Source organism: Toxorhynchites rutilus, chromosome 1, assembly GCF_029784135.1.
Source record: "Toxorhynchites rutilus septentrionalis strain SRP chromosome 1, ASM2978413v1, whole genome shotgun sequence".
Taxonomy (NCBI): Eukaryota; Metazoa; Arthropoda; class Insecta; order Diptera; family Culicidae; genus Toxorhynchites; species Toxorhynchites rutilus.
In genome coordinates, this window is record NC_073744.1 from 13,543,897 (window position 1) to 13,570,867 (window position 26,971).

Below are 26,971 nucleotides of genomic sequence, written 5' to 3' on the forward strand. Positions count from 1 at the left end.
CTTTTATTTTCAATAAACGAAAAATATATGCATAAAAAACAAATAAAAAAATAATATTTCTTTGACTAGATTATACACAGTGAAACAAAAAATGGAGACTGTATATAATCGAGTCTGCGCTGTATTGTTGAGCACAGATGTGAACAATTATTTTTCTCAAAATATTCATTCAACGTGTCCACGTGAATATTGTCTATATCCCCTCCCCCCTAACCGTGGATAAGCGTGGACATTTCCGTAACTCCTACCACCTCCTAAAGTGACATATTGCCAAAATGTCACTTTAGGAGGTGGTAGGAGTTATTTATCTGCCAAAAGTAAACCAACCGTTCCAAGCGCGACTACTTCGAACCGTCGGAATAGACGCACAATAACATTATGAAAAAAAAAGTGTGCTTAAAAAAATCAACGTGATTGCAGAAAACATTGACGATGATACATTTAAATGTTTAATTTTTGTATAAATTGTGTTTGATTGCGCTCCATGCTAAGGGTGGCCGTCTTACCCTGTTCTCCCCGTAAACTCGTTCCACTCGAACACCCACGTCACGTTCACGTTCCGTCCCGTCACGTTCCGTCTATTATTCTTCCAAGCAGTTCTTATGCAAACATTCACATACACCGGCAACGGCAACTTCGACTTGTTGTTGCTGGTGTATGTGAATGCTTCAATAGGAATTGCATGGAAGAATAATTGACGCAACGTGACGTGACGGAACGTTAACGTGACGTGGATGTTGTATGTGAATCGCGCTTTAGGAGCAATACACATACACCGTCAAAATTAACCTCACGTCTTCTATTCTCTTGGATTTGAATGCGATACATATACAAAGTCCCGTCACCGTAAAGTCAACGCAAAGGAATGAAACGTCAAATATTATCCCATGGAAATCGTATCGTATCATATCGTATGTGATGGTGGCGTTGAATGTGTATCGCACTTTATCTTGCTGTTGATGTTGTATGTGGATGCGACCATACGATTTCCATGGGAAAATATCTGCTTCCACGTTCCTTTGCGTTGACTGTATGGTGCCGTTGAGGATCCGTCGTCATATTTGAAATAGCAAATTATCATTTTTCTTTTATTTGTCACTCCGACTATTGTATCTTCGAATTAACAGTGTACACAACCGGCAGTATATATGCTGTGACAGCATGCCGACTCGCCGCAGGCTGGAGTGATACGTCAAAACATATGGTGATGTTATTGTTTTGATTTACGTGTACATGTAAAAGAATCTGGAAAAAGTTTACGAAATATTCGTGTTTCGTCCTGTAGTCGGTTTAAATTTGTGTTCTGACATATTTCCTTGTGATGTGAAGTGTGAACTGTGGCACGGTATTTATATTGTTGATCGAAGAGTGTGTAGGCAACAGCCTCTCCACCAGTATAATGTCTTGGCTCAAGTTGAACGATAGTTTGAATAAAGTCAAAGGCCAGATTACCAGTTTCGCCCAAGAAGTGCTTGCTGAGGGAATTGTGGAAGAGGAAGAGGAACAGCGCAATCCTGAAAAGGAGCTTGGTCAGGCTCAGCAGAAAATCAGCGAGCTTGCCGATCTTTGTGCCACGCAAGATCAAGAGGTAAGCCAATGGGATACGGGATTTCGCTTTTTGATGGAAGAAAAGAAAATCTAAATCTTGGTACTAACTTCTCGGATTGCTTCAACAGCATCAGAAGTGTATATTTAGAATGTGTCATTACTAACTCAAGTTTAGGTTGCATGCTAGATTTTAAATAATATAGCTTTGGGGAAGAACGGAACGACCCGACTCATCTCTAGCGACAATAGTTGGTAGCATTCGATTGCAAAATAATGAGGCTGAAAATATGATTTATAATCCGTTGTCCGTTGAATTGCATTGTAATAGCTGCTATGAAAAACAAGACACAAATCACTGATGGCGAATGCCGGTCATTTCCCCCCGGTGAAACTCACCCAGATGTCACAATGACGCGTCCGGCAGAGCGAATCATTGGTTAGACATCGCGATCGGAACGCCAGAGGGTAATTGCACAATTGCGCAAGCAGCATTCTAATAACTGCTAGAAATATTTGCAGGAAAGGGGAGGGGGTTTGGATAGACGTTTTCCTAACTGTGATCTAAACACTTCCGGTTGACACGTTACGGATGTTGTTCGAATGGGAACGATTGAGCAACGAGCTTTGGTCATATTATTTTCATAATCTGATACCCACTGACCACGGGTGTCATACCATCATAGAAACATTTCTCATATTCAAAAACCTTCATATGCCAAATTTGGCTCCATTTGATTATCGAGTTATGCAGAAATTTGTGTTTTATTTGTATGGTAGCCTTCCCTTAGAGAGGAGGGAGGAGTGTCGAACCACCATAGAAACGTTTATCGATCCCTAAAACCTCTATATGCCAAGTTTGCTTGTTTGATTAGTCCTCGAGTTATTCAGCACCCTCCTCTCCTCCTTTTTAGAGGAGAGAAAGGAGTGTCAAACCACCATATAAACATTTCTTGCTCCCTAAAGTTGAATGCCTAGTTGAATGTCTAATTTAATTATGGAGCAAACCCCATCCTAATATCAGTTTTCTGCTTCAATTGGAAATATTTTGCGGGATTCAGAAAGATTCAATATCCGTAGTTTTTAACTTAGAACTACCATTCTTAATTGGTTTATGTAAAAGGCTATTTCCATCTATCCACGGATGTGTGTTATGGAATAGATTTTTTTTACCCCCCATTCATCCCCATCTTGAAGAAACTTCATTGAGGTTTCTGGAGTTGGGCTTAAAACCGGAACCGAAAAAAAAGTCCATTGGGTCCATTGTCTATGCTAATTTCTCAACTACCGGTTGCATAACGGGAAAACTGTTTCTCATTGTTCTGGAACATTTGAAAAAGGTAGCAAAAATCAACGTAAAGGAATCAATTTAAAAAAATAAAAAATCAATAAAAAAGTAGTTGCACTTTGGAAACAATTAAAAATTGCACAATTCATGTATTATTTCCACCTTATGTCACAAATCGCTGGATGTTACAATCGCTGGATGTTTCAGTTATGGGCCTTTTCAAGCAAAAGCTCTCAGTTTCCCAGAACGATTGGCTACTCAAGCATCCTGGGAAAACTATTTCTATACACGACCTTTCAGGTATAGTTGCATCGGCTTATAATGCTTCATTCAATCTGAGTAATATCCTAGCTGGATTCAAAATGACAGGTTGCTATCCATTCTCAAGAAAGGTTTTTTCGGACAAGGAGTTTGAGTGCTCAAATGATTTCACCTACTGGAGCGGAGGTAGCAATTGACTCATCGGGTAATTCAACAATGCTGCAAAACATTGCGTCTACAGCACAGATAGATTTTACTTTGGCAACTTTGTCTCCGCAAAAAGTTGAACTTCACCGCGGAAAACCACCACTCGGAAACGGAAGAAAGCAAAATCGCGAATGAATTTTTACTGACTCTCATAGCGATCAGTTTCCTTTCAGACAAATACAAATATAAACAGAAAAATGCAAAATATGCTGAAAATAAGAGGAAACGGAAGTAATTGTTGATAAACATAAAATTTTAATTTTGTTTTCGTTGTCCGACAAATTACCAAAAAAAGTTCGAATAAACCATTCGTAATCGCATCAACGCACATCTCTAACACGCTCATATGATACATTGATGTCCAAATGATAACCAGGATGAATTCAGGATTTATTTTTAAGTTTGCAAAAAATAATAAAAATCAAGGAAAAAAAGTGTCCGAATGTGCCCCCCTCTCCCCTACGTTATATCGAATCATAATAAAGAACTCAGAAACGTAGCTTATATTACTTTATTGTGTTGGTGTTTGAGTAAGTTTAATGAATAAATTCTTATAGAAGACGAAGTCCACCTTTCTCATGATGTTTCCCTTCGTGCTGTTGATTAAAGTTTGATTCATTTAGAATGCGGAATCACAAAACAGTTGTATTTCGGGATTGGTTAAAGGTACAAAACAAGCTTTAGAATCAAAATGCAGATAATTTATTGTAAATGTACGTTATATCGAAGTTGTACTGTATTTACACAAACAACGGTTTTTTCTCACAAACCGCTCTGTATGACGTCCGCCTTCAATGTCATTATAAACTGATTCCACTGTATATGTAACTAGCTGACACGGCAAACTTCGTCCCAACCAGAATGGACTTTTTGTTATGAATATTTTCAAACATTCACGTTTTCTTACTAAGCGAACGTTCATGGGTACAATCGAAGAACTCTCCATTAATTAATTTCCTAATTGACCACTTACAATTTCCTTTTACTATAAATTTCCTAGTACTTCTACCAAAACTCGTCATAATAATATAAAATTATTTTCAAACAAAATTCTCGTTCAAGATTCTTTAGTCACTTGCAAAAAACATGTTTCTCCGTTACATGTTCGATATAGTGAATATAATATAATAAAGTATACAAAATATAGGAGTGCGTTTTTACCTGAAAATCCATTTCCACTTTCGAACAAAGATCAATTTCGTTGGCGCAAACATCAATTGGACTAATAACGCTTATCACGATGTAATTGTAGAACATATGAGAATTCAGAGTTTTACGAAAATTTTCAATTATCCTGTTTGGTTGGAATATATTTGGTTGAATTTTAAATACGTGTAATATTTTTATGGGACCCTCTTTCCGCCTTCCAGAGGAGAGAGAGAGAGGTGTCCAACCATCATAGAAACATTTCTTGTACTCTAAAATCGTCACATCCCAAATTTGGCTCCATTTGCTTGATTAGTTCTTGATTGAATGGTGGACATAAATAATTATTTGCATTCAATTAGACATGCAATTTCGTGCAGGTTACGCACAATAGTTGTCCGATATGTTTAGAGTTTGGAGTTGTTACGAAATTTAGATTGTAGAAATAGAAATACCTGAAATTATATCGTTTTACAATAAAACCAAGTTTGGAGTAGATGTAGTTGACCAGATGGCACGTAAATATAGCGGCGATTGCAAGCGTTCTACTATATTTAGATGGCGATTGCAAGTGTTCTACTATATTTTGGACTTGGCAGTAATCAATTCGTGGATTTTATACAAAGAGACTTGTGATTAGAACATAACCAGAAAACAATTCTTGTTTCAATTGGCAGAAGAACTTTGCAGTGAACATAAGTGCTGCAGAGAACAAGCTTCCTCCAAAAAACAACCAAACAAAGCAATGGATTGTAGTACAGAAAACTTAACTAAAAGACATCAAGAACGAAATTCTTGTCAAATACAATTATGCAACAATAACAGAGCCATGCATTGCAAGTAAAGTTTCATGCAACAAATACGTTTGTGGCAAGTGTTCATCCAGAATAACATGTTTTTGTACGATATGTGCCTCATAGTCATAGACCTATAAATGTAAATATAAACCTTTTTGTTTAGTTTTTTAAATTAAAAACATATGAAGTGTTATATTAAATGTTGTTTTTGTCAAATCACATTCTTTCATTAACATAAACTAAGAAAAAAAAATACAATAAACGCGCTAATCAGAAATCCGTCAATTTGACTGGTGCGATAGAACTAGGTATATATTAAACGTCGGTAGTTCTAGTGGTAATTGGTAAATTCGTAAAATCGTTTTACTTCTGTTTTTAAGTTTCACTTCTGTTTTACTCATTTACTTCTGTTTTTACATCAAAAACAACGTGATAATTGGGTAATTGGCATCAATTCATAACATCCAGAAAGTCACGGCTTGGTTTATTGAATAGAGGCTTCAGATTCTGGACTGGTCAGTTTGTTCAAGATTAAAACTATATTAAGAACCTATGAGGAGTGATCGTACGAATAGTAGATGCAGCTTAAAAGCAATATGTGTAATTTGAAGAGCTTAAACGAGCATTATCCTCTGCGTAGAACGAAATACACACTACAACATGGCACAGCTTGGTAGAAATCACCCCGAATGGGTTATTTGAACTGATTGAGAACTAAAGATGACCTACGAATTAGAAACTCATTGTAGTTTATGTGAAATGACATTAATTTTGTAAAGGAGTAAGAGTTTCTCCATCCGGTTCTATAGTTATGAAACACCGAAATTTAAGTATTTTGATTGTTTCGCGCCTGAACACAACAATAAATATCAAGTGGCCAGTCTTTTAAATGAAGATAAGTAATATATCATACACTATATACTTCAATTCAATCGACTTCTTACATATCTTTGGAAACTCAGAAAAAATGAGTGGTTCTATAGTTGTGAAACGCAGTGTATATTTTGTGAAAAAAACATTTGCCTCGCGGAGAAATTCACGCGAATCGACTTTTCAGGGACATGGAGTCAGTTCTTTAACATGTTAACAGTCAGTTCCTGGTAAGTTTTCGTAATATTTCGCGTATCTACTCCGAAATAACCGATGAAAATTTTATCAACAGGGAGCGCGTATGGTCACCACGAATGTTTCCAAGACGAGTAAATTAATTGGTTGATGGTTCAAAAATTCAATTTTTTCTCGTTTTCCCAAAAAATTCCTTTTTTTCAAAATTTCATAACTTTCAAATCACTATACCGATTAAGATGATCGACATATTGTATTTGTTTTTTATAGTTTTCATGGTCTCGGGACTAAGGCGCTATATTTTTTAATATTTTTTCTTGAAAGTTCTTTTACAAAAAATTTCAAAGAATGAGAGAGGTGTTATTTCTTGTTCCTGAGTTATGATTTTTCAAAATTAACTGATGGTCCGAAAAATCATTCTCCCCTTTTTTCCAAGAATGACTTTTTCAAAAATTCATAACTTTTGAACCGATTCTGAAGCCAATGAGTTGGTCTTTTTTTGAAAAAATACTACACTTGGGTTCCAGTTGCATAGATGTATTCTGATCGCACACGAATATTGAACGAAAACTAAAAACATGTGTACTTTGAAAAGTCATGACTCAAAAATGAAACAAAAACAGGAAGTGGGTTATATCTATGGTATAACCGCAAGGGTGACGTAGGACTATCATTGATTTACAGATCATTTGTTTGAAGTTGAATCTAAATCCATTCTGAATGAATGAATATTTGGGGGACTTCGAAAACGAGAGCGTTACGGTGGAGGCACAAGGTTTTATGCATCCAATATTGGATACAAAAAACCTTGTTCTGAAGAATAATCTTCAGAAGCTTTTTTGCTAACTGCACTTGATTGACAAATCACAAAACCAAATGTATGTGGGTGCAGTATTATATGGATAGAAAACATTAAAATAAACTCTTTCGCTTGAATGTAATTTTCAATTCAAAGGGGAACTGACAGATTATTTTTCAGCAACTTCAGGCCAGGTAATGAATCCCTCGATCCCTCGCCGTTCAGTTCGTCCAGCACGTTCAGATCGTTCAGTAATGATGTTGTTTTGTCGATGTCCTCAGGAAAAATTAATGTGTTTTACCACCAGAATATCGCTTAAGTATGCTTTTTGTCCGTGATGGAATCGAGAGAAGGTGTGGTTTACGATGGCAGTTAGGAAGGCAAACTAGAGGGGAATGAACTCTCTGAGTTCGAAACTTTCGGCGACTGAGCAATAATCGATTGAAAAATATATAATTTTCGCGATACGAAACATTTTCAGTTGCGCGCGCTTACAATATTAGATACGAAAATATCCTACTGATAGGGAAGAATAATGTTCAAAAGCTTTCCTGCTGATCACACTTGATTGAAAAATTACAAAATCAAATGTATTTGGTTGCTGTGTTGTATGGTTAGAGAACATTAAAATAAACTCTTTCGCATGAATGTTTTTTTCAATTCCCAGGGGAACTGGCAGATTATTTTTCAGCAATGATTAGATCCTTCTGGAATTTTCCTCGATACTCGAAGCCCACCAGTGGTTAATGCTGACTCGATAACCCCCTGTTAATAGCACTTGATTGAAAAATATTTGGTCACAGTGTTACATGGATAGAAAACATTAAAATAAACTCCTTCGCATGAATGTATTTTTCAATTCCCAGGGGAACTGGCAGATTATTTCAGCAACGATTAGATCTTTCCGGAATTTTCTCGATGCTGAATGGCATCCAACCGAAGAGTTCCGCGCGTGTATGTGTGTGTGTGGCGGCTGCTCCGATGCCTTCCCGGGGAACCGTTTGTGGCATCACTCTCCTTCTGATGAATTCCCTTCTGGCCTAAGGTGCACAAACAGGCTCTTGGTGACAGCGTTCATCCGCGCTTTCATAATAAACGAAGAGCTTCACCACAACAGCGACAACATGCTCCAATCGCTGTTCAATTATAACTGAGTGGGTTTACGAGCGGCGCTCGCTTATATACCGATTAGTGATTTCAATAGCCTGTTTTGAAAGCAATTTTAAGGCTATTGAAACAAGTTTTTGAATCAAAAAGTAACAAGTATATAACGCGTAGACATTTTATCTTTCGAATGAAGTTTTTATCATACCATTTCGTTCAGTTGTTTAAGAGCTATTAACGCTCAAAATCTCGGTCTCCGGCGTAACGCTTTCGTTTTCGAAACTTTGATTTTACACCCCGATATAGAAATGAAAGACGTAGTCCTACGTCAAAAACCTTAACGAACGGATATGTTATGTGGAAAAAACTCAGCTTCCTAGAAAAAATATCAAAAATATGGTGTCGTTGGTCCCGTAACCATGTAAATTATGAAAAACAATTACAGTCAATAATTACGAAAACAAAATACGATTTTTTTTCGTTAGTGTAATATTTTTTCTAACAAGACTAGCTCATTGGCTCATTTAATATATCGATCATCTGAATCGGTCCAGTAGTCCAAAAGTTATGAATTTTTGTGGTGTAAAAATCGGTTGTCTTAATATTAGGCTGTCAAAAAAGTCCTGCGGTATTTCCGCGAGGTGTCGTTGTAAGCGCGTAGTTCTAGTTGTATTCATTTTATCGAGTCATACTATAGCTTGTTGGAAAGGTTATAAGGCGCAATAATATAGTCCTTGACAGTGTTTCGTTAGGTTAAGTCGTTCGTGAGTTATAGTGTCGCAAATATGGAGCAAAATAAAGAGAAAATCCGACATATTTTACAGTACTACTATGACAAAGGCAAAAATGCATCTCAAGCTGCCAATAAAATTTGTGCAGTTTATGGACCCGATACAGTTTCCATTTCCACCGCACAACGATGGTTTCAACGTTTTCGTTCTGGTGTAGAGGTCGTCGAAGATGCGCCACGCTCCGGAAGGCCTGTCGTCGAAAATTGCGACAAAATCGCTGAATTAGCCGAGAAAGACCGGCATAGTAGCAGCCGTAGCATCGGCCAAGAACTGGGGATAAATCATCAAACCGTTATTAACCATTTGAAGAAGCTTGGATTCACAAAGAAGCTCGATGTATGGGTGCCACACACGTTGACGCAAAAAAACATCTTTGACCGTATCGACGCATGTGAATCGCTGCTGAATCGCAACAAAATCGACCCGTTTCTGAAGCGGATGGTGACTGGCGATGAAAAGTGGGTCACTTACGACAACGTGAAGCGCAAACGGTCGGGGTCGAAGCCCGCTGAAGTGGCTCAGACGGTGGCCAAGCCCTCATTAACGGCCAGGAAGGTTCTGCTGTGTTTGGTGGGATTGTCAAGGAATAATCTATTATGAGCTGCTTCTCTATGGCCAAACGCTCAATTCGGACCTGTACTGCCAACAACTGGACCGCTTGAAGGTAGCACTCATGAAGAAGAGGCCATCTTTGATAAACAGAGGCCGCATTGTCTTTCATCAGGACCTCGGATGGGAGGTTCTTTTGCATCCGCCGTATAGTCCGGACCTTGCACCAAGTGACTACCACCTGTTTTTGTCCATGGCGAACGAGCTAGGTAGTCAGAAGTTAGCCACAAAAGAGGCCTGTGAAAATTGGCTATCCGAGTTTTTTGCCAGTAAGGAAGCGAGCTTCTATAACAGGGGTATTATGAAGTTGACATCTCGTTGGGAACAAGTCATCGAACAAAACGGCGCATATTTGACTTAAAACAGATGATTGTAACTAATTTTATGAACAAATGAAAATTCAAAAAAAAATACCGCAGGACTTTTTTGACAGCCTAATATAATGCAGTTTCAACTGTACTCATTGTACATCAATCATGTACATGCTCATATGAGTAGAAAAACAGTCATATTTGTCATATATATTGGTCCTTTCCCAAATAAATTTGATAATAGAGATCAGCTAAGATACGTTAGAGCACGTTGTATAACCATCTATAGATCATCATGTAAGATCAATTTACAGACTGCAGTTTTTATGTTCAATTGTCCGTCAGTTTCCAACCAAACTTTGAAACAAAAAATATGTGACGATGGCATGTTTGAATTTCATTATTCATTTCGAGACATTTGTAGATTTAGTTGGGTCATTGCCAGACTTGCTCGAGAAACGAACCCTGCTCATACAATATAGGAGAGAACGCAAGAGACAAATCTGTCGTTTAGAAACAACAAGTCGCGTTCAGTTTTTTCCCCACCAATAAAACACCACACAGCCGGCATAAAAAGGTGCACTATCTGACGAGTACAGGCGTCTGGGAGGGAAATTTTTCGTTATCACAAACGGCACTTTTTGTTATAACTATATTTGTGACTTTGTTCCGTCTACCCGCCCCCGCATCTTCTTCCTGTGCGCACGCGGTTCAATAGAATGGTTGTTGTTGTTTTTGTCGTTTAGCCCGCGCTCGATTCCCACGTCCCTGGTTCCGTTTTTCGATCGACTCCGGCCCGGCTCGGCTCGGTCAGATATAAGAGAGTGCTTTACACACTTCCATGGGCAATGGGAAACACGCCAAGCTGATGTATCGCGCAGCGCGTTAAATTTGTACAGGTGTACTGCCGGCAGCTCACCGTCCCGCTTCCTTCTGCCCCCATGCCGAAATGTATGCAAAGTTAGAAGCCTATCAGGCGTCCCCGTTTCGGTCAGAAAACCACACCGAATGGGAATTATGAATAGCTCGCTTCGTATAATAGCAATTATTACACAGTATAATGGAAAATTTACCTAGCTTTTACTTTCCTCCAACCTGGTCACCAAACCCCAGCTACCGCCAACGACCACCGTTCGGTTGGTTCCGAGTGATAACGAACGAAACCCATGCTGTTTTTTTTCTTCTCTTTCACAGATTGCAACACTGCGCAAACAAATTGCTGAATATCAACAACAGCAGCTACAGAGCCAATCGAAGTCACCAAACGAACAACTTCCACCGTCGAGTTCCAAGCAGGTAAGTTCCGCCGTCCATTATCAGCATGGGTGCGAAATAAAAACTTCGCGGGAAGAAATTCAAAGCGTTCCGTTTTCATATGCATACATCAAATGGGTAAGGTGTTGGTTGGGTAGGCTTCGTTCCAGCTGTCAATAGTAGAACCACCTTGGTATCACAGTAGGCGATAACCGTTCTTTTCTGTCTGCGCTCGTTTGTTATCAGTGTGAGAACGAAGCATTTGCCTTTTTAGTTTACATATTACCGTGTTTTTTACTCGATTTTTTGGAAATCGCTCAAACTAGAAATAATTCTAAAGATGTCGTACAGGTACCTTAAGCAAATCTCCACACCAAACCCAATCTTTATTTTTATAGGGAATTTCGAAAACGTTACCCATTTTATCGATCATTCATTTTTATCTCACTATCTTATCGCCCCTCTGGTCGATTGGTTGCCAATATTTGTTCGGTTCAAAGTGGATGTGTATGTGCGTGATTAGGGCGCTGGGTCGAGAGATACTAGGGAACGGTTCTGTTTACCAACCAACCGCCGGAAATTATGGAAAGGAAGCCAAAGCCGAAGCGGTGGCCATGTGGCAATCGTTGTTCGCAATGTTCGCTAGCCACACAGATACAAATTCGAGAGAAAAATCAACAGAGGGAAACTGAGATAACTGAACGCCAAACGATACTATCTATCTATTGGGTGAATATTCCACGAAACGCCTGTATCTCGGGGCTGTTATCATTGTGTAAACATTTGACACCCAACGTTGCGCGCAACGCTTGCAGAGGATATCTTCCGCAATCGGAGCGCATATCGAGCAAAAGGGACGCTCTGGTAACGAAAGGTTTGGTACGAAATATTTTGCGTGTAGCACTGAAACAAGAACTCATGTCTTCTTTTTTTTTTGTCAACACTAACTGCAAACCAAGATGTGTGGAATAAAGGTGTGACCGTGTCGTCAATACGTGCGCGAGGGGAAACGGCATAAATATACAGAGGACTGTGGAGAGGGATTTAACTGCAAACAGAGATGTCTAAATGTTTCGTTTATTCGATTAGTCGTGGGGTCATTTTTAAATTTAAATTTTTAATTGTCTTTCAGTATTCGATTAATAGAGCGAATATTTGTTTCTTGTAACCAAAACGAACAGTCATTTATAATAAAAAAATGATGTCATAATTTTAATAGTTACATTAAATATAATTTTGAAATAAATATGGTGTACTGAAAAGGTATTTTAGTATATTGATAAATTTGTCATTTCATGATTTTTTGAGGACGATTGAAAAGAGAGCACACCACGAAAATGATGCACAATATTTTTATTATACCAACATAAAATGTTTTCTGTTCAAAATTACCTATTCTTCGAATGTTGTTGAAATATCTGATTTGTGTGTATTTTTCTGCTTTTTCCCTATAACTACTAGTTCAAAAAAAGTATATTTATAGAATCATTGACCACTAGTATGGTATATTTTCCTTGGCACCCGTAGTTTGAATACTACTATTTTAGAACATGAGTTGAGACCACCTTTTTCAAGTCCGCATGTTACTTCTGCAGATCCAGAATTCTTCATCCCAGTATCCTCCACCAGCAGGGAATCATTTTTATGCTTCAACCGTAAATGGTTTAGCATATTCGATGAATTTCGACGAAACACCGACGGTTAAACAAATTTTGCATTTTTTGAAAAAAATGGTTCCCTTTTTCATTAATCGCGATTACTTTGATAATTATTCGATGTATTCATACTTTGATTTTTCATCATTCGATATAAAATTACTGATGCAGATTTTCGATTATTTGGATTAATCGAACGATTAACCGACGTCTCTAACTGCAAAACGCGGGAAAAATATCTCCATCATCAACCGACACCGAGAGTCGATTTATTCTCTTGATCTGAAACAAAAAATAAGATAGAGTATATTACAAACCTAACTTTAATCGTAAAAGACTTACCTTTCAATTTCTCAATTCTCTTATTGCCACCAAAACAATTCCACACACAAAGAGCAAAAAAAAAGATATTGCAAAATATTGCAGATTGTTTACATACAAAATCCAAGATGGCTGAAAGGCTTTTTTCATAAGTTGCGCTACCGTATTGTATCTATCGTGACTGCAAACTAAATATGCTCTGACAATAGCGAAAATTGTCGAACTTTTCAAGCTATACATCGACAACAGACCTAATATATGTATTTTTATTAGCAAGTCACCCATCCACTATGGACAAGCAGCGGACAAAAGTATTTTCATAATTTTTTCAACACTTCTGTTTTTTTTTCACTTGTTATGATCGAAACAAGTTTTTTTTCTCTATTATAATGACTTTCACAACACATTTTGGCTGGTTCGTCACTTTTACTTCCATTTTCGGAAGAATGTCGGGAGTGAGAATTGAACTCGTGATCTCTGCGTAAGAGGTATGGATGTTACCACTACGCCAGATCGCCTCCCCTTTCGAAACAAGTTGCTTAAGAGTGCATTTGTGACTATATTACGGTCAAAGGGCCTGGCTGGGTAAGGGAGTATAAAGTGCCCCTATACCAAATCATCAACTCTATGGAAAATATTGTATAGGACACAAAATAAGAAATTTTTACTATTTTTTAACCTCTATGTGGTTCACCATAGAATCTATGGGGAAAAGACACTTTTCAATTTTATTTGTACACTATTCTCAATAGCTTCGGGATAAAAATTTGAAAAAGATCCGGACTATATGGTGGATGCATCAAAACATCCTATTCAAGTTCCCGGCGTTGTGGCCTTGCGTTGTCCTGATGGAACACAACACCTTTCCTGTTGGCCAATTCTGGACGTTTCTGGCCAATCGCTAGCTTCAAACGGACTTTTTGTTGACAGTAGAGATTTTAATTTAATGTATTGCACTAAGGCATCGTGCACAAATTACGTAACGCTAAGAATGCGATTTTTGGACCCCCTCCCCCCTTATGTAACAAAAAGTAACGCAAGACAAACCGCTCCCCCCCTTATGTTACGTAACGCTAATCTTCACACAAAATCAAAGTCGTTCGTTCAACGTAAAAAAATAGATATAGATGTTTTTACGGAAATTTTTACATACAATACATAATAAATGGATTAGGCTTTTGCTTAGCAGCCATGACAAAATCAAGATCTGTATTTTGGTCTGATTTTTTGTTATCTTAGCTATTTCTCATAAAATCTGTATTGAAATCTAAAATTATGCTCAAAAATTGGACTTATAAACCTAGTCCAATTTTGAACAATAATTGTAGCTTTAGTATCATTGATTGGCATAGAAATTATTGATTAGACGATGTTGATGGTATCCACATAATGCCAGGAAACATATACACTGTAGTTAAAATACATTGCTCTATTGAGGTGCAATGGATATTTATTCATTTACCAGGGGATGCTTGTTCACATTGGGCAACGTAAATACCCTCATATTTTTCAGGTACACACAAAAATGTAATGGTAGTAATGAATTGGAAGGTAGCTTAAAAAGGCTAGACTGGAAAAGGGCACATAAAGTTACTATACAGCCATTCCATGCCAAAAATGCCATGTGGAAAAAATTGATTTTTCAGATAATCGTAACGGACCCACTTTTCATCGCCAGTAACGAATCGATGCAGAAAACCCATTCTTTTATGCCGTTGGAGCAGTTGTTCGCACGTGAAAAAACGGGGTTCGGGTCTCGTGTCTTCAATTCATACGGCACCCAATGTCCTATCTTCTGGATCATTCCCATTGCTTTTAAACGATCGGATATGGATATTGCTGAGCTACTCCAAGTGTATCTGCAAGTTCTTGTTGCGTTTGTGACGGATCTTGATCGAGTAAAGCCAATTCTTCATCTTCAAACTTTTTTGGCGGTCCGGAACGTTCTTCGTTTTCCAAGTCAAAATTACCACTTTTAAACCGTGCAAACCACGTCGGACACGTTCGCTCAGTTTTCAGTTGGAGCATGGTCACCATAAACTTCCACCAAAATGCGATGACTTTCCGCAGCTCTTTTCTTCATATTGAAGTAATGAAGTAACACTCCCCGCAAAAACTCTCTTGTTGGTACGAAATTCGAAATATTCGAAGTGGAAAAAAACTATGTTGTTTACGTTTCAACTTTTTGACATATATTGAAAAAGACGCGCAATGACAGTATCTTCCCAACGAATGTCTGGAAATTTGATTCACACAATCAAGTTACTCCATCTGTTGTAAAACCGAAGAAACTTACCGGTACACCTAATAGTTTTTGACAGTGGCGTAGCGTGACCGGGGCGGGTTACTAGGGTGTCACCCCTCCATATTTCTTATTTTTTTTGTTTCCGAATGAAAAATCAAACTTCTCTAAACAAGAAACATATTTATTATAATATTAGATAGGACGAACAAGAAATCGCAAGGTCTTCACGCGTTGGTCACAGGAACTGACAGTTACAAAATAAGAAAATAAATGAAATATGGTTTATTTGTGGATGTTTAAATGTGACGCAAATAAATATCTTTGGGAGTCGAGACCGACATTGATATTGTACAAGTGTTTCCCGTGCGCTCTCTTATTGTGGGCTCAATGGAATGCGCAGCAATAACGGAACGGGCTCAACGTATGAAACATGTCTAACCCATCGTTGGCCGCGAATTTTCAATAAATTTCAACTCTGATAAACCTCTCCACAAGATGCCATAGAAACATACACGGAAACAGCTTCAAATTCACTGTAAGTCCCACTTCATGATGAACTGTAACAGATCCAACGCAATCTCATTAATGGAATCATTAGAATTAAATTCAGCGGCCTTCAAATGTCTATGGAATATTGGTATCTCTAGCAAAAACTCATAACATGTGTCAAGCTTGAATTGTTTCACAAATATCGGCTTCTTCTTTAGACCTTTAGACCCTTTAGACCTTCCTTCTTTTCCCGATGAAAATAACCAATGCATTCCAACATTCCCTTATCCATCGTTGGACCGGGTCCGGGAGGTCTTTCGCCTGGTTTGCTCATCTTATAAGGAATTCTCCATGCAGTATCGAATTATTAATCGTTGTATTTTATGATCGTTTCGACTCGACTGTTCCTATCAACAGCGCGCGGAATCACCAGTGTATTGAGTCTGATCACAACATTACTCAGAGATGATCCTTTGTTTTGCAGATATTCTGCGCTAGATTTACTTCATATAGTTTAACGCAACATAAGACAGACGACAAGTGCAGATAACACAAAAGTATTGAATCATAAACTGCTGGTAGGAGGAACTGTGCACTTGATCCAGTTTTTGGATGTTGCTTTTTTTGTTTTGCTTTCTCAAAAAAAACCTGAGCTCTATTATTTGAGGTTGGCCAGCCGACGCATCATGCATCATGCTTCAGCCGCAGACCAATCGAGACTGAAATGCAATTTCAAGAAGCTATCGCTATTCATAAAGGTTTCAATAGTTTGCGGTTTTGAGCAATTGAAACATATTTTTATGGTCAATAAGAAAAACACACCTCTTTTGTCTCTCGAATAATGTTATTTTCAGAAGACTTCGTTCATCCGGTAGAGAGATATTAACGCTATAAACCTTGTACTTCGAACGTAACCCCCTCGTTTTAGAAACTTTGAATTCACCCCAGGACAGAAATGAAAGATGTAGTATGAAGAAAAAATGAGCATGAAAAACCAAGAAAGATTCTATAACATGAGTTTTTCCATAGTGACTTGTATTTTTAGATAATACCATAAGTAATAACCGGTCAAAATCATGTTTTTTTTAAATATAACCGCTCCCTTACACTACGCCACTGGTTTTTGGTAATCTTTTTTGACAGTTTCTTTTTCTTGTTATTTTTATGGTTCAAGACTACATGGTGTAATTATAGCTAATGTCTAGTATTACACTGAACAATGGGTCTAAAACATATTATTGCGGAACATCAGAAGTTATTGGTAGCATAGAAGAAAAACGTGAACAGTTTGATATCTACTAGACAGATAGGAACGAACTAACTGAACAGGTTTCGAGTAGAATCTAAACTGGTTTCCAAGTTTTCTATACAAATTAGCAAGAGTTATGGTGTCGAAAGCTTTCGAAAAAAGCCAAAAGAATCATGACTATGTTTCCTCGCTTGTCAAAAACTAGACCAATATTATCACAAACACTTAACATTGCAGTTTTGATACTGTGTCCAGAGTGGTACCCAGTTTGATTGGGAGAGAGTAGATCATTGCTGGATATAAATCAACTGATTTGCTCCTTGGCCACTCACTCAAATGCCTTGGATAATGCACTTAAAATGCTTATTGGTCTAAGATTTTCAAGTGACTAGGATGTTGTTTTTCTCTCCTAATTCGAAGTTCTTCCACTGTTTTGGTTAGATGCTTGTTACGAAAACTTGATTGAATAAATATATGAGCGGTTCAATAATTAAGTAATTCGATTTTAGAACATTTCAAAGTGGTTTCAAACCCATTATAAATGCTGTTATCCATTGTTGTTTGACTTGAGTTGTTCGACACGATTTTATGCTTTCACACTTTTGTCAACAAAGATAAATGTATCGATTTTCTACCCATTTTTCCAGCGAACTCTATAAACGTTTCTCCACTGGCTTCAATATTTTCCCCCCGTTCAATAATGGAAAACCTATAGAGCATGAGCCGGAGTATCGGCTGATGCTGAATACTCTTATCACCAACCGATAAGCACACCGCCACTCATGATCCGCTGATTGGTTGCTTACACGGATAAAATCACCCTCTGACATTTGGCCCTCCTGTCAAATATGTGAGGGCGTCTCGAATGAATCGGTGGAAAGGTATAAATAGGTAAACCACCTGCCCGCAATTACGCATTCAGTTGACGGTTGATCTAGAAAAAGTGCTGGTAGGAAAGTTTACTTTGTTTTCTTCAGTTTTTGATAGCCGGTTTAAAAAACAACAGAAAAAAAAACAAAGCAAAACCGGATTCTTTCCATTGTGCTGTGTGAAGAGTATTGTGCGCACGAGGTGCTAAAAATGCAACCATCTGTGTCATCATAATTACCATCGGAAACAGTTGGAGGCAGCCAACGGCCACCAAGTGGACGGGGACCATAACCACCAGCAGCAGCAACAGTGGGTACCATATATTTGTGTCATTTGTTTATTTAAATTTTAAACTGGAACGAAGTAAAGGACAGCAACACACCTCCAAAGGGGAGTAATGGTTGGTGACATCTTCTACAGTCGTTTCGTTAATATATCAGTTGTTTAATATAGGGTTGGGGAAAAAGAAATGTCGTATTTCTGATCGAAATTTGACGCTTTATTTAACATACTTAAAATTATCCAATTTATGTCAAATATGCGCCGTTTTATTCGTAAACTTGTTGCCATTTAGAAGGCAACTTCATTATCCCCCCCTTATAAAACCCCCCCTCCTTATTTGCAAAAAACTCAGATAGCCAGTTTTCGCAAGCCTCTTTTGAGGCCAACTTAGTATCACCAAGAGCGTTTTGCATGGACCGGAAGAGATGATAATCCCTTGGAGCCAGGTCCGGACTATACGGTGGGTGCAATAGGACATCCTATCCGAGCTCCCGTAGCTTCTGGCGGGTCATCAAAGATGTGTGAGGCCGAGCGTTGTGGAAAACAACACCATTCCTATTGATCATTTCTGGCCGCTTCTGGTCAATCGCCTGCTTCAAACAGTCAAGCTGCTCACAGTAGAGATCCGAGTTGAGGGTCTGGCCATAGTTGAGCAGCTCATAGTGGATGATTCCCTTCCAATCCCAACAAACACACAGCAAAACCTTCCTGGCCGTCAATCCGGGCTTGGCGATGGTTTGGGCCGGCTCACCGCGCTTCGACCACGACTTTTTTCGTTTTAGGTTGTCGTACGTGATCAACTCGTGTGACACCCATACATCCAGCTTTTTTGGAATACAATCTTACGCAAATGGTTCCAAACGGTTTTATGGTCTGTACCCAGTTCCTGACCAATCGAGCGAGTGCTCACATGCCGGTCTACTTGGATGGTTTTGACGATTTTATCGGTTTCCACGACGATTAGCCTACCAGTACGGGGAGTATCTTCGACAGCTACTACACTAGAACGAAATCGATCAAACCAACGCTGTGCTGTGCGAATCGTTACAGTACGGGGTCCATAAACTACATGAATCTTTTCGGCCGCCTTCGTTGCAGTTTTACCTCGGAGGTAGTAAAAACGTAAAATATGGCAAATTTCTTGCTTGGTGGACTCCATCTTTGACGCGCTATAACTTGAGACTGAAAAGAACAATCACAACACTGTCAAAACGACACTTGTAGCACAGATTGTCGTCTTTAAATAACCGTATAGTATGACCCGATGCGATAAGTACAACACAAGATATGTTTAAGTGTTGTCATATATTGACAATATACGACATTACTTTTTCCCCAACCCAATATAATAAATCAAAGGTGCCATCAAATCCATCGATTTATGGAAAATATCGAGTTTTTTGGTCGAACCATAATTTACCCAAGAAAGATTATCCTTCGTTAGATTCTCGATACACGCAGTTGAGAGACGAAGCTATATATTGAAATTCTTTGTCGGTTATACCTCACTGCCAGGATTTGATTCGTTTTTTACTTATAAAAGAAATTGAATACGGAAAAAACCTTAGAAAATGAGAAAAACAACCGAAGTAAGTTCATTCAAGTCTTATGTATTGATCTAGATTGTTTGCCTTTTGAAAGAACTTGAATTAAATAAATGCTATAGTTTGCGTAATTTAGTTGTTCGAATGAGAGAAAAAGTTCAAATAACATCATTCTGGATTTGAAATTTGACGAGAAGTAAAATTGATCCGATTATTTTTACTTTTATTAACAATACTTTTCCTATGTAGTGGTCTATTATAATAAAGGTAACATACATGCGCAAAATCTGTGACGTCACAGATTTAAAAATCTTCCCACCTTATATGTTCCATTTCAGCCCGAACATGTAAACCAAATGTCAAATTTCGTGGTATGGGGCAGGGATGCCAGGTGATTTTTTCAAATGTCTTCACATGGTACGAAAAAAAAGCCTTCAAATGTCTCCACAGTTCTATCGGAGGAAACTAAAATTCATAACTTACTTTTGAACAAAGTTTGATAGCTTATTCAATGTTTATTCTAATTGGTATTGTTATATAACGCATTTTATTAATTTACCTTGAGGTTTTGTAGTTTATTTCAATAAATGTGAACAAAGAATATATTACGCAACTGCGAACTAAATTTTGTGGGTTTTGAATGACAAATGGCTTGATAAACCGTAGATTTAGTGAATATCTCCCCAGTTCTTCAACAAAAACGAAACTGTGATAACTCAATTTCAGCTTTGAAGCTTTGGTTGTAACTCAAACCATGTCCAAAGAACTAATTATTAAAACAGTTTGTAACCGAAAAACCTTCGGGTTGTGAAGTGGTTGTTTGAAAGATCTAGGTAAATCTATTGTATAGTATAAGCCCAAAATAATAAAAAAAATGACACAATCATTTGAATTCTCGAGCGCAAATGAACTAATGTCTTCTAGAGACAATATGTATTCAGGCCGCTTGAACTTATCCAGAATTTGAAGTAAATTCAAGAATTTGTAGAAATTAAGAATTTGTTGTTGAATTCATTCTTTTAAAAAAAAAGTATCTGAAGTGAAGTATCTGGCAAAAGACTCCGTTGATTGTGATTGTGAAAGTGACACTATTAAAAAAGCGAGCGAATGACACTGAGATAAAACTCTTACTTCTTACATATTTTATAATGTCTTCATATATTTCATAATGTCTTCAGAATGTCTTCACAAAATCAAATGTCTTCAAAGTAAATCAAATGTCTTCGAAATGAAGACATGTCTTCAAACCTGGCATCTCTGGTATGGGGGTACATTCGTAATTCTTCGGATCGTTTGACGTTTACTCGCAACCGAGTAACTGACAACGTACAAATCCGACTTCATGCCGAGATGAAAAATGAAAGGTGGGAAGATTTTTAAATCTGTGACGTCACAGATTTTGTTTACGTGTGCTACTTTTCTTATTATAGTCCACTACATAGGAAATGTATTGTTATCAAAAGTAAAAATAATCAGATGAAATGAATGAACTCGTTTTTTTCTTTAAACAATGCTAACGTTCGAAATCATAAGGACCCAACTGACATTTTAGAAGAAACTTAAATTTCAGTATTATTGAGGTGTTCTAAACTTAATTTCAATTCAATTCTACTTCTCGTTACGTCGACCAAAAACGTAAATGAACAGAGTCAGAGTTACAGAATCTTTGACGGAAAACATTTGACAGTGCATGCGAAAAAAGGTTACAAGTTTTTTTTTCGTGTAAAATGCATTTGAATAAAAGAATTTGATTGACTCCATATGACCTAGAATGAGACGAAAAGTTTTCCGCTTGCGTCGTAGTTTTAGACGAAGAAGTATTCAGCACCCTAATTGTGAAAAAAGCAATTATAATTGCTGACAAAAGAGAAATTAAAACATTTTAGTTTGTGACATGTTCTGTTTATTTTTTAAATCTCGCGTAACTTTTGAAAAGGTCCAAAGTAACAAATGTAAACAAATCGAGTTAATGGTTGCACGCTATTAGTTTCCAATCATTGAATGCATTACAAAAACAATCGTTCACGTATCTATCTTCTTCATCTTTTTATCGCCGATACAAAAAATATCCAATGTAAAGACTCGGATTTTAAGCACTCGGCTGTTACTTCGGACGCCACTTTCCCCCGACGCTCGAAACGTCCGAAGTAACAAAGCAGTAAAAACAACACGAAGTCGAACTTCGTTCGTTTAGAGTTTTTGTTTCTTACAGGCGTTTATCGTTTACTTACAGGCTGTCTTTAGAACGAAATGCTGATATTTGGATTGTTGGAACAGCTCTTCAGCTCAGTTGAATTTTGCGGTTGTCCACACAATTTCATAACTACCATGGGACATTTTAGAGTGTGCATTTTCTTAATACACGAAAAGCAAAAAAAATAAACGAATTTAATTTGTAATTGTACACAAACTAGAACTAACATGAATTCTAATAATATAATATACAACAAATATTGAATGTTGAAATCCAACATATAAGATGCTTAGGATATGCTGAACTTAATCAACAGAAGAACCAGCAGTAGTCAAATAAAATGCCTTCAGAAATATTGGCCGAGACAACGGTTTTTGATAAAACTACCGAGATATTTTTTCTGCATCCAAGGATATAAAAATAAATCCACTAATAGGCGCAACGAGAAATAATTCTTCGCGATGACAAAGGTAACAAAAGGACCATTATCGATCATCAGCATTTATGCCGGGTGATGAAGCGATTCGAATGAACAGCTCATGAGCGGATGGCACTTCTCTACGTAATATGTCCAATATGCAATCGTGGCAGTCAAAACGACCAATGTAACATTTTTCGTTCCGAGGCTTCAAATCGAGGCTCAAATCAAGGAACAACAGCTACGATTGGTTTTTAAGAGTTATTCTTGATAGCTAGTGGTGAAAGTAGTGATAAAGACCGATACCTTTCAAGACAATTCGCGGAATAAAGGGTGTGTCACATCAAATTGCATCACGGAAAAAACGCTGTAGAAATTTAATTTTTAGGAATTATATCTTCAGCTTTCGCTTATAATCAGATAAGAGTGTATAGATCACGTTGGCCATGCTTCACTGTCAATTTTTCGTAAATTTGGAAAAATGTCGTCGAACGAAAAAGAGCGTCGTGAATTAATCCTGTGCACTCATTTCGAGAATCCGGAGTTGTCACATCGGGACATCGGTAAGATGCTGGGAATCGTCCAATCCACGGTCAGCAGAGTACTTAAATGATACTTCGAGAACCTAACCATCGACCGGAAGGTGAAGAACGGCAAAAATGGATGCTCCGTCAGTGAAAAAGATCACAAGCGCGTAGTTAAGCAGTTTAGACGTGATCCGAGAAGTTCGGTCCGGGATGTCGCCAATAAGCTGAATTTGTCAAGTTCATTCGTCCAGCGGACCAAGCAGCGGGATGGCCTGCGTACATACAAGGTTCAGAAGGCTCCTAACCGCGACGAAAGGCAAAACATGGTGGGGAAGACGCGAGCCCGGAAGCTGTACACCGAAATGCTGACGAAGCCGCATTGCCTGGTAATGGACGACGAAACCTACGTCAAAGCGGACTTTCGTCAGCTGCCGGGCCTGTTGTTCTTCTCCGCAGAGGACAAATTCAGTGTTCCGGAGGAGATTCGCAAGCAGAAACTATCCAAGTTTGCCAAAAAGTACATGGTGTGGCAAGCGATCTGCTCTTGCGGAAAGCGGAGCGCCCCCTTCGTGATGACCGGCACGGTAAACGGGCAGGTTTACCTTAAGGAGTGCCTACAGAAGCGCTTACTACCGCTATTGAAGCAGCACGAGAGCCCGACCATCTTCTGGCCGGATCTCGCTTCGTGCCACTATTCAAAGGACGTGTTGGAGTGGTACGAAGCCAACGGGGTCACCTTCGTGCCAAAGGAAATGAACCCGCCCAACGCGCCGGAGCTTCGCCCAATAGAGAAATATTGGGCGATTATGAAGCAGGCCCTCCGGAAGAACCCAAAAGTTGTCAAATCGGAGGCGGACTTCAAGAGAAAATGGATTTCTGTTAAAAAAAAACTACAACCTGACGTTTTGCAGAACCTTATGGACGGGGTAAAGAGGAAGGTGCGAGCATACGCTTGGGCTCGAAGTATGAATAAAAAGAAAATGCCAAAAGTTGTTTAATAGTTTTTATTTTACTGTCTAAAATTTTCAAAAGGATCGGTCTACTGGGCGAATTTCTACAGCGTTTTTTCCGTGATGCAATTTGATGTGACACGCCCTTTAATATTCGGGTCTTCAGTTTCGTTTTTCTCGAGTTGACGAAAATGTTATATTGGACCTTTTCAAAAGTTATGCGAGAAAAGATGAATGTAATGCGACAAATATTGTTATGTTATGTTATCTTATGTTATTATTTTCTGTATACCCTCTTTTAACGTTATTCGTTGACAAACTCAATTTTGTACCATTTGAGTAACTGACTGTTATGCCTGAACTTCGTATCTTTCTGGCTACTAATACAATCAAACTTTAACACAATAAAACCCGTGAATCTTCCCACCTTCAATTATTATGCTTACCTACGCTCAATTTGTGTTGGTTCGAATAGGGTTGCCAGGGCCTGGGGTGCAGCAATCTCGTGCAAAAAATTAAATTGATTCCACAAACATAAAAATTATTCACTTAGACTCTGCCAACCCTTAAAAGAGCACGCATTCGGCCGTCGTTTATATTTCTCGTGGCACATGGATAGAAACAGAATGAGAGATAAAAAAACCATGGGCCAACTAACAGCATGTACTTTATGCGCTTAGTCCGCATGCGCCATTATGCCTCATCTCGTCTTTTTAAAAACGGCTGACTCGACTCGGAGCCGGAGGCAAGAAAAAAGAAGAAAAAAAACAGTGGACAAAATGCAGCCGAGGTGAACACGGTGTGTGTGGAAAGGAGAAAAAGGGGCAAATTTGAATTTAATTTTATTACCGGCTCGTGATTTGAATACATTTAATTTGATGTCATATGAGCGGTTCGTTTTCGCCACTCCGTTTCACAAGCGCAGAGAAGCGTCAACAAATAATCCTGAGCGGTCGGCCGGGCTGTAGAGAATACGGCTGGGTCTCCGATTGTCGGGCATTGGTTCAGTGTGACGCGCTGATGTAACACGCATTGGCGACAGTGTCACGAGTAGGGGATGCACACACAAGCCATCAAAAGCCGTAATCGTTGATCGCTTGCTTGCTCATCATCGGACAACAAATTAGGCTTCATGGTAGCGGAAAATGACCTTATCGCACATATTGTTGGCGCATAGCGGCGCGCGCAAATGGTCGGTCACTTGGCGACGATGATTTATCCGCTGCCACCGGAATGGTGACAGCCGATGGATGGGGTCAAGCGGAAGTGGTGTTGTAAGGTGTATTGTTCCCGAGATGTGATTACCGGTGAGAGCGCAAAAGGAGTCACGTGTTTTTCCGTGCAGTAATTGAGCTGGAACTGTTCTGGTGGGATAGATTTGTTCCGAAGTGTTAAATTCCAAACAAAATGGTCGAACGGCAGAACGGCGAGAGAGAGACCCGCACGGAGGTACATACCGCGAACAATTAGCATGCATTGAGTGCAACAAACACTGATTCCTACACTTTATTGTGTAGCTGTAGGAGTTGTGCTGAAGCTTGAGAAAAAGCCACTGGTTTTTGCACTCCAGCTTGCTTTATCAGCAAACGGTGACCTACGGAACATTGGTTCTTGGAGCTTTTGAAGATATATAATCCCTCAGGTAGTCGAGGGTTATACAATCGCGTGCGAAACAATATATTTTTACATAAATTAGTGGGAAGCTTTACCTGGGAATGAATGATTTCCGCGTATCAATTCTTTTCAATATACTTAGTATTGGAATCACAATGAGGCCTCCGGTATTTACCTGCAACATTAGGAAACGACACACAATTGTAGTGCCAATCGCTGGGGCATTTCTGTTTACATGCGGGCGCACACCTATCGAAGGATAAGCAAATCTGCAATTGAATAACAACTTTTTATGACTCACTTCAACCGGCTGCAAAGAACCCTCCTAATGAGTGAAACATGCAATTCATAAAACAAACCTACCGAACGGTTGAAGGTGCATGCATGCTGTGTGGCGTGGAGGTCCAGAGGACGACCATCAGTTCATTGGTTGCTTGGTACGTGCGAATGTTTGATTAGATGTTTGCGCCGTTTACTGTGCTATCACTACGTGGCTGCGGTGTGATGTTTGTCTTAACCCTAGCCAGTCGTACAGTCGTAACTCTCTGAGATGAGTCCAATACTTTTCAATAATATGATTTAAGAATCATTTCATATTCTCTTTGGAACATATTGGAACTAAACTAACATCAATGGCATTTGATAATTTTGTGGGCTTCGTCAAAATTCATCCCGTATGATATAGAACAGCGTTCATAATCGAATTTGACTGACTAAGCTTACATCATTCATGATTCGCTTCTTTATCTTGCGTTTATCATAAACTTCATGAGCCCTCAGTTTTACGACCGAAACAGATCAGGGATTTTCGTGACTTTTGGGATTTACATTTGGTTTATTCTGTAGTTGACGTTAATGGGCTTCATACAGTTTGACATGAATATTGTTGTTATTACTGGGTTTTTTTTTCGTCAAATTCTTCAAACATATCCAAAATCAATAGATAGCCTAACGGAATCCTACGTCAACTATGTGGTCGTATCTCGGACACAACCCTCCTGTGACTTTTTCAAAAATTCATAACTTCTGAACTACTGGACCGATTTAGATAATCGACATATCAAACTGAAGCTTATGAGTTAGTTTTCTTTGAAAAAATATTACTCTTGGGACAAATTTTGTTTTTGTAATTATTGATTGAGTCAGTACATTAAACGAGGCTAAAAATAACAGAAAATGTCATGATTCTCAAATACTAGTATACTAGTATTTGTATAATATATATGGTATAGCAATATAAGATCAATATGAGCGAGCGAAACAAGAGAACCATTGCAAATATTGTGTTTCGCATACTTTGCCACGGCCCAGACCAAGATAGATACAAATTCACGTTTATGCTCTCCTTTTTACTCCTAGAAAACACCTTCCAACTTCATTATATATTTAAGTGTAATATTATCATTTTAAAATTTTTAATACAGATGCTTCCGTTT

At 38.4% G+C, this 26,971-nt stretch overlaps 1 protein-coding gene across 1 annotated transcript in view; it reads left to right on the plus strand.

Annotated features, from left to right (window-relative positions):
- The first annotated feature begins 1,196 nt into the window (after positions 1-1,196).
- Positions 1,197-26,971, plus strand: part of LOC129775063 (thyroid receptor-interacting protein 11) — a 90,368-nt gene continuing 64,593 nt past the window's right edge. Inside the window, exons 1-2 of the mRNA XM_055779272.1 lie at positions 1,197-1,588; positions 11,118-11,219. Coding sequence (XP_055635247.1) covers positions 1,400-1,588; positions 11,118-11,219 — 291 coding nt within the window. The 5' untranslated portion in view covers positions 1,197-1,399. The remainder of the gene's footprint in view (positions 1,589-11,117; positions 11,220-26,971) is intronic.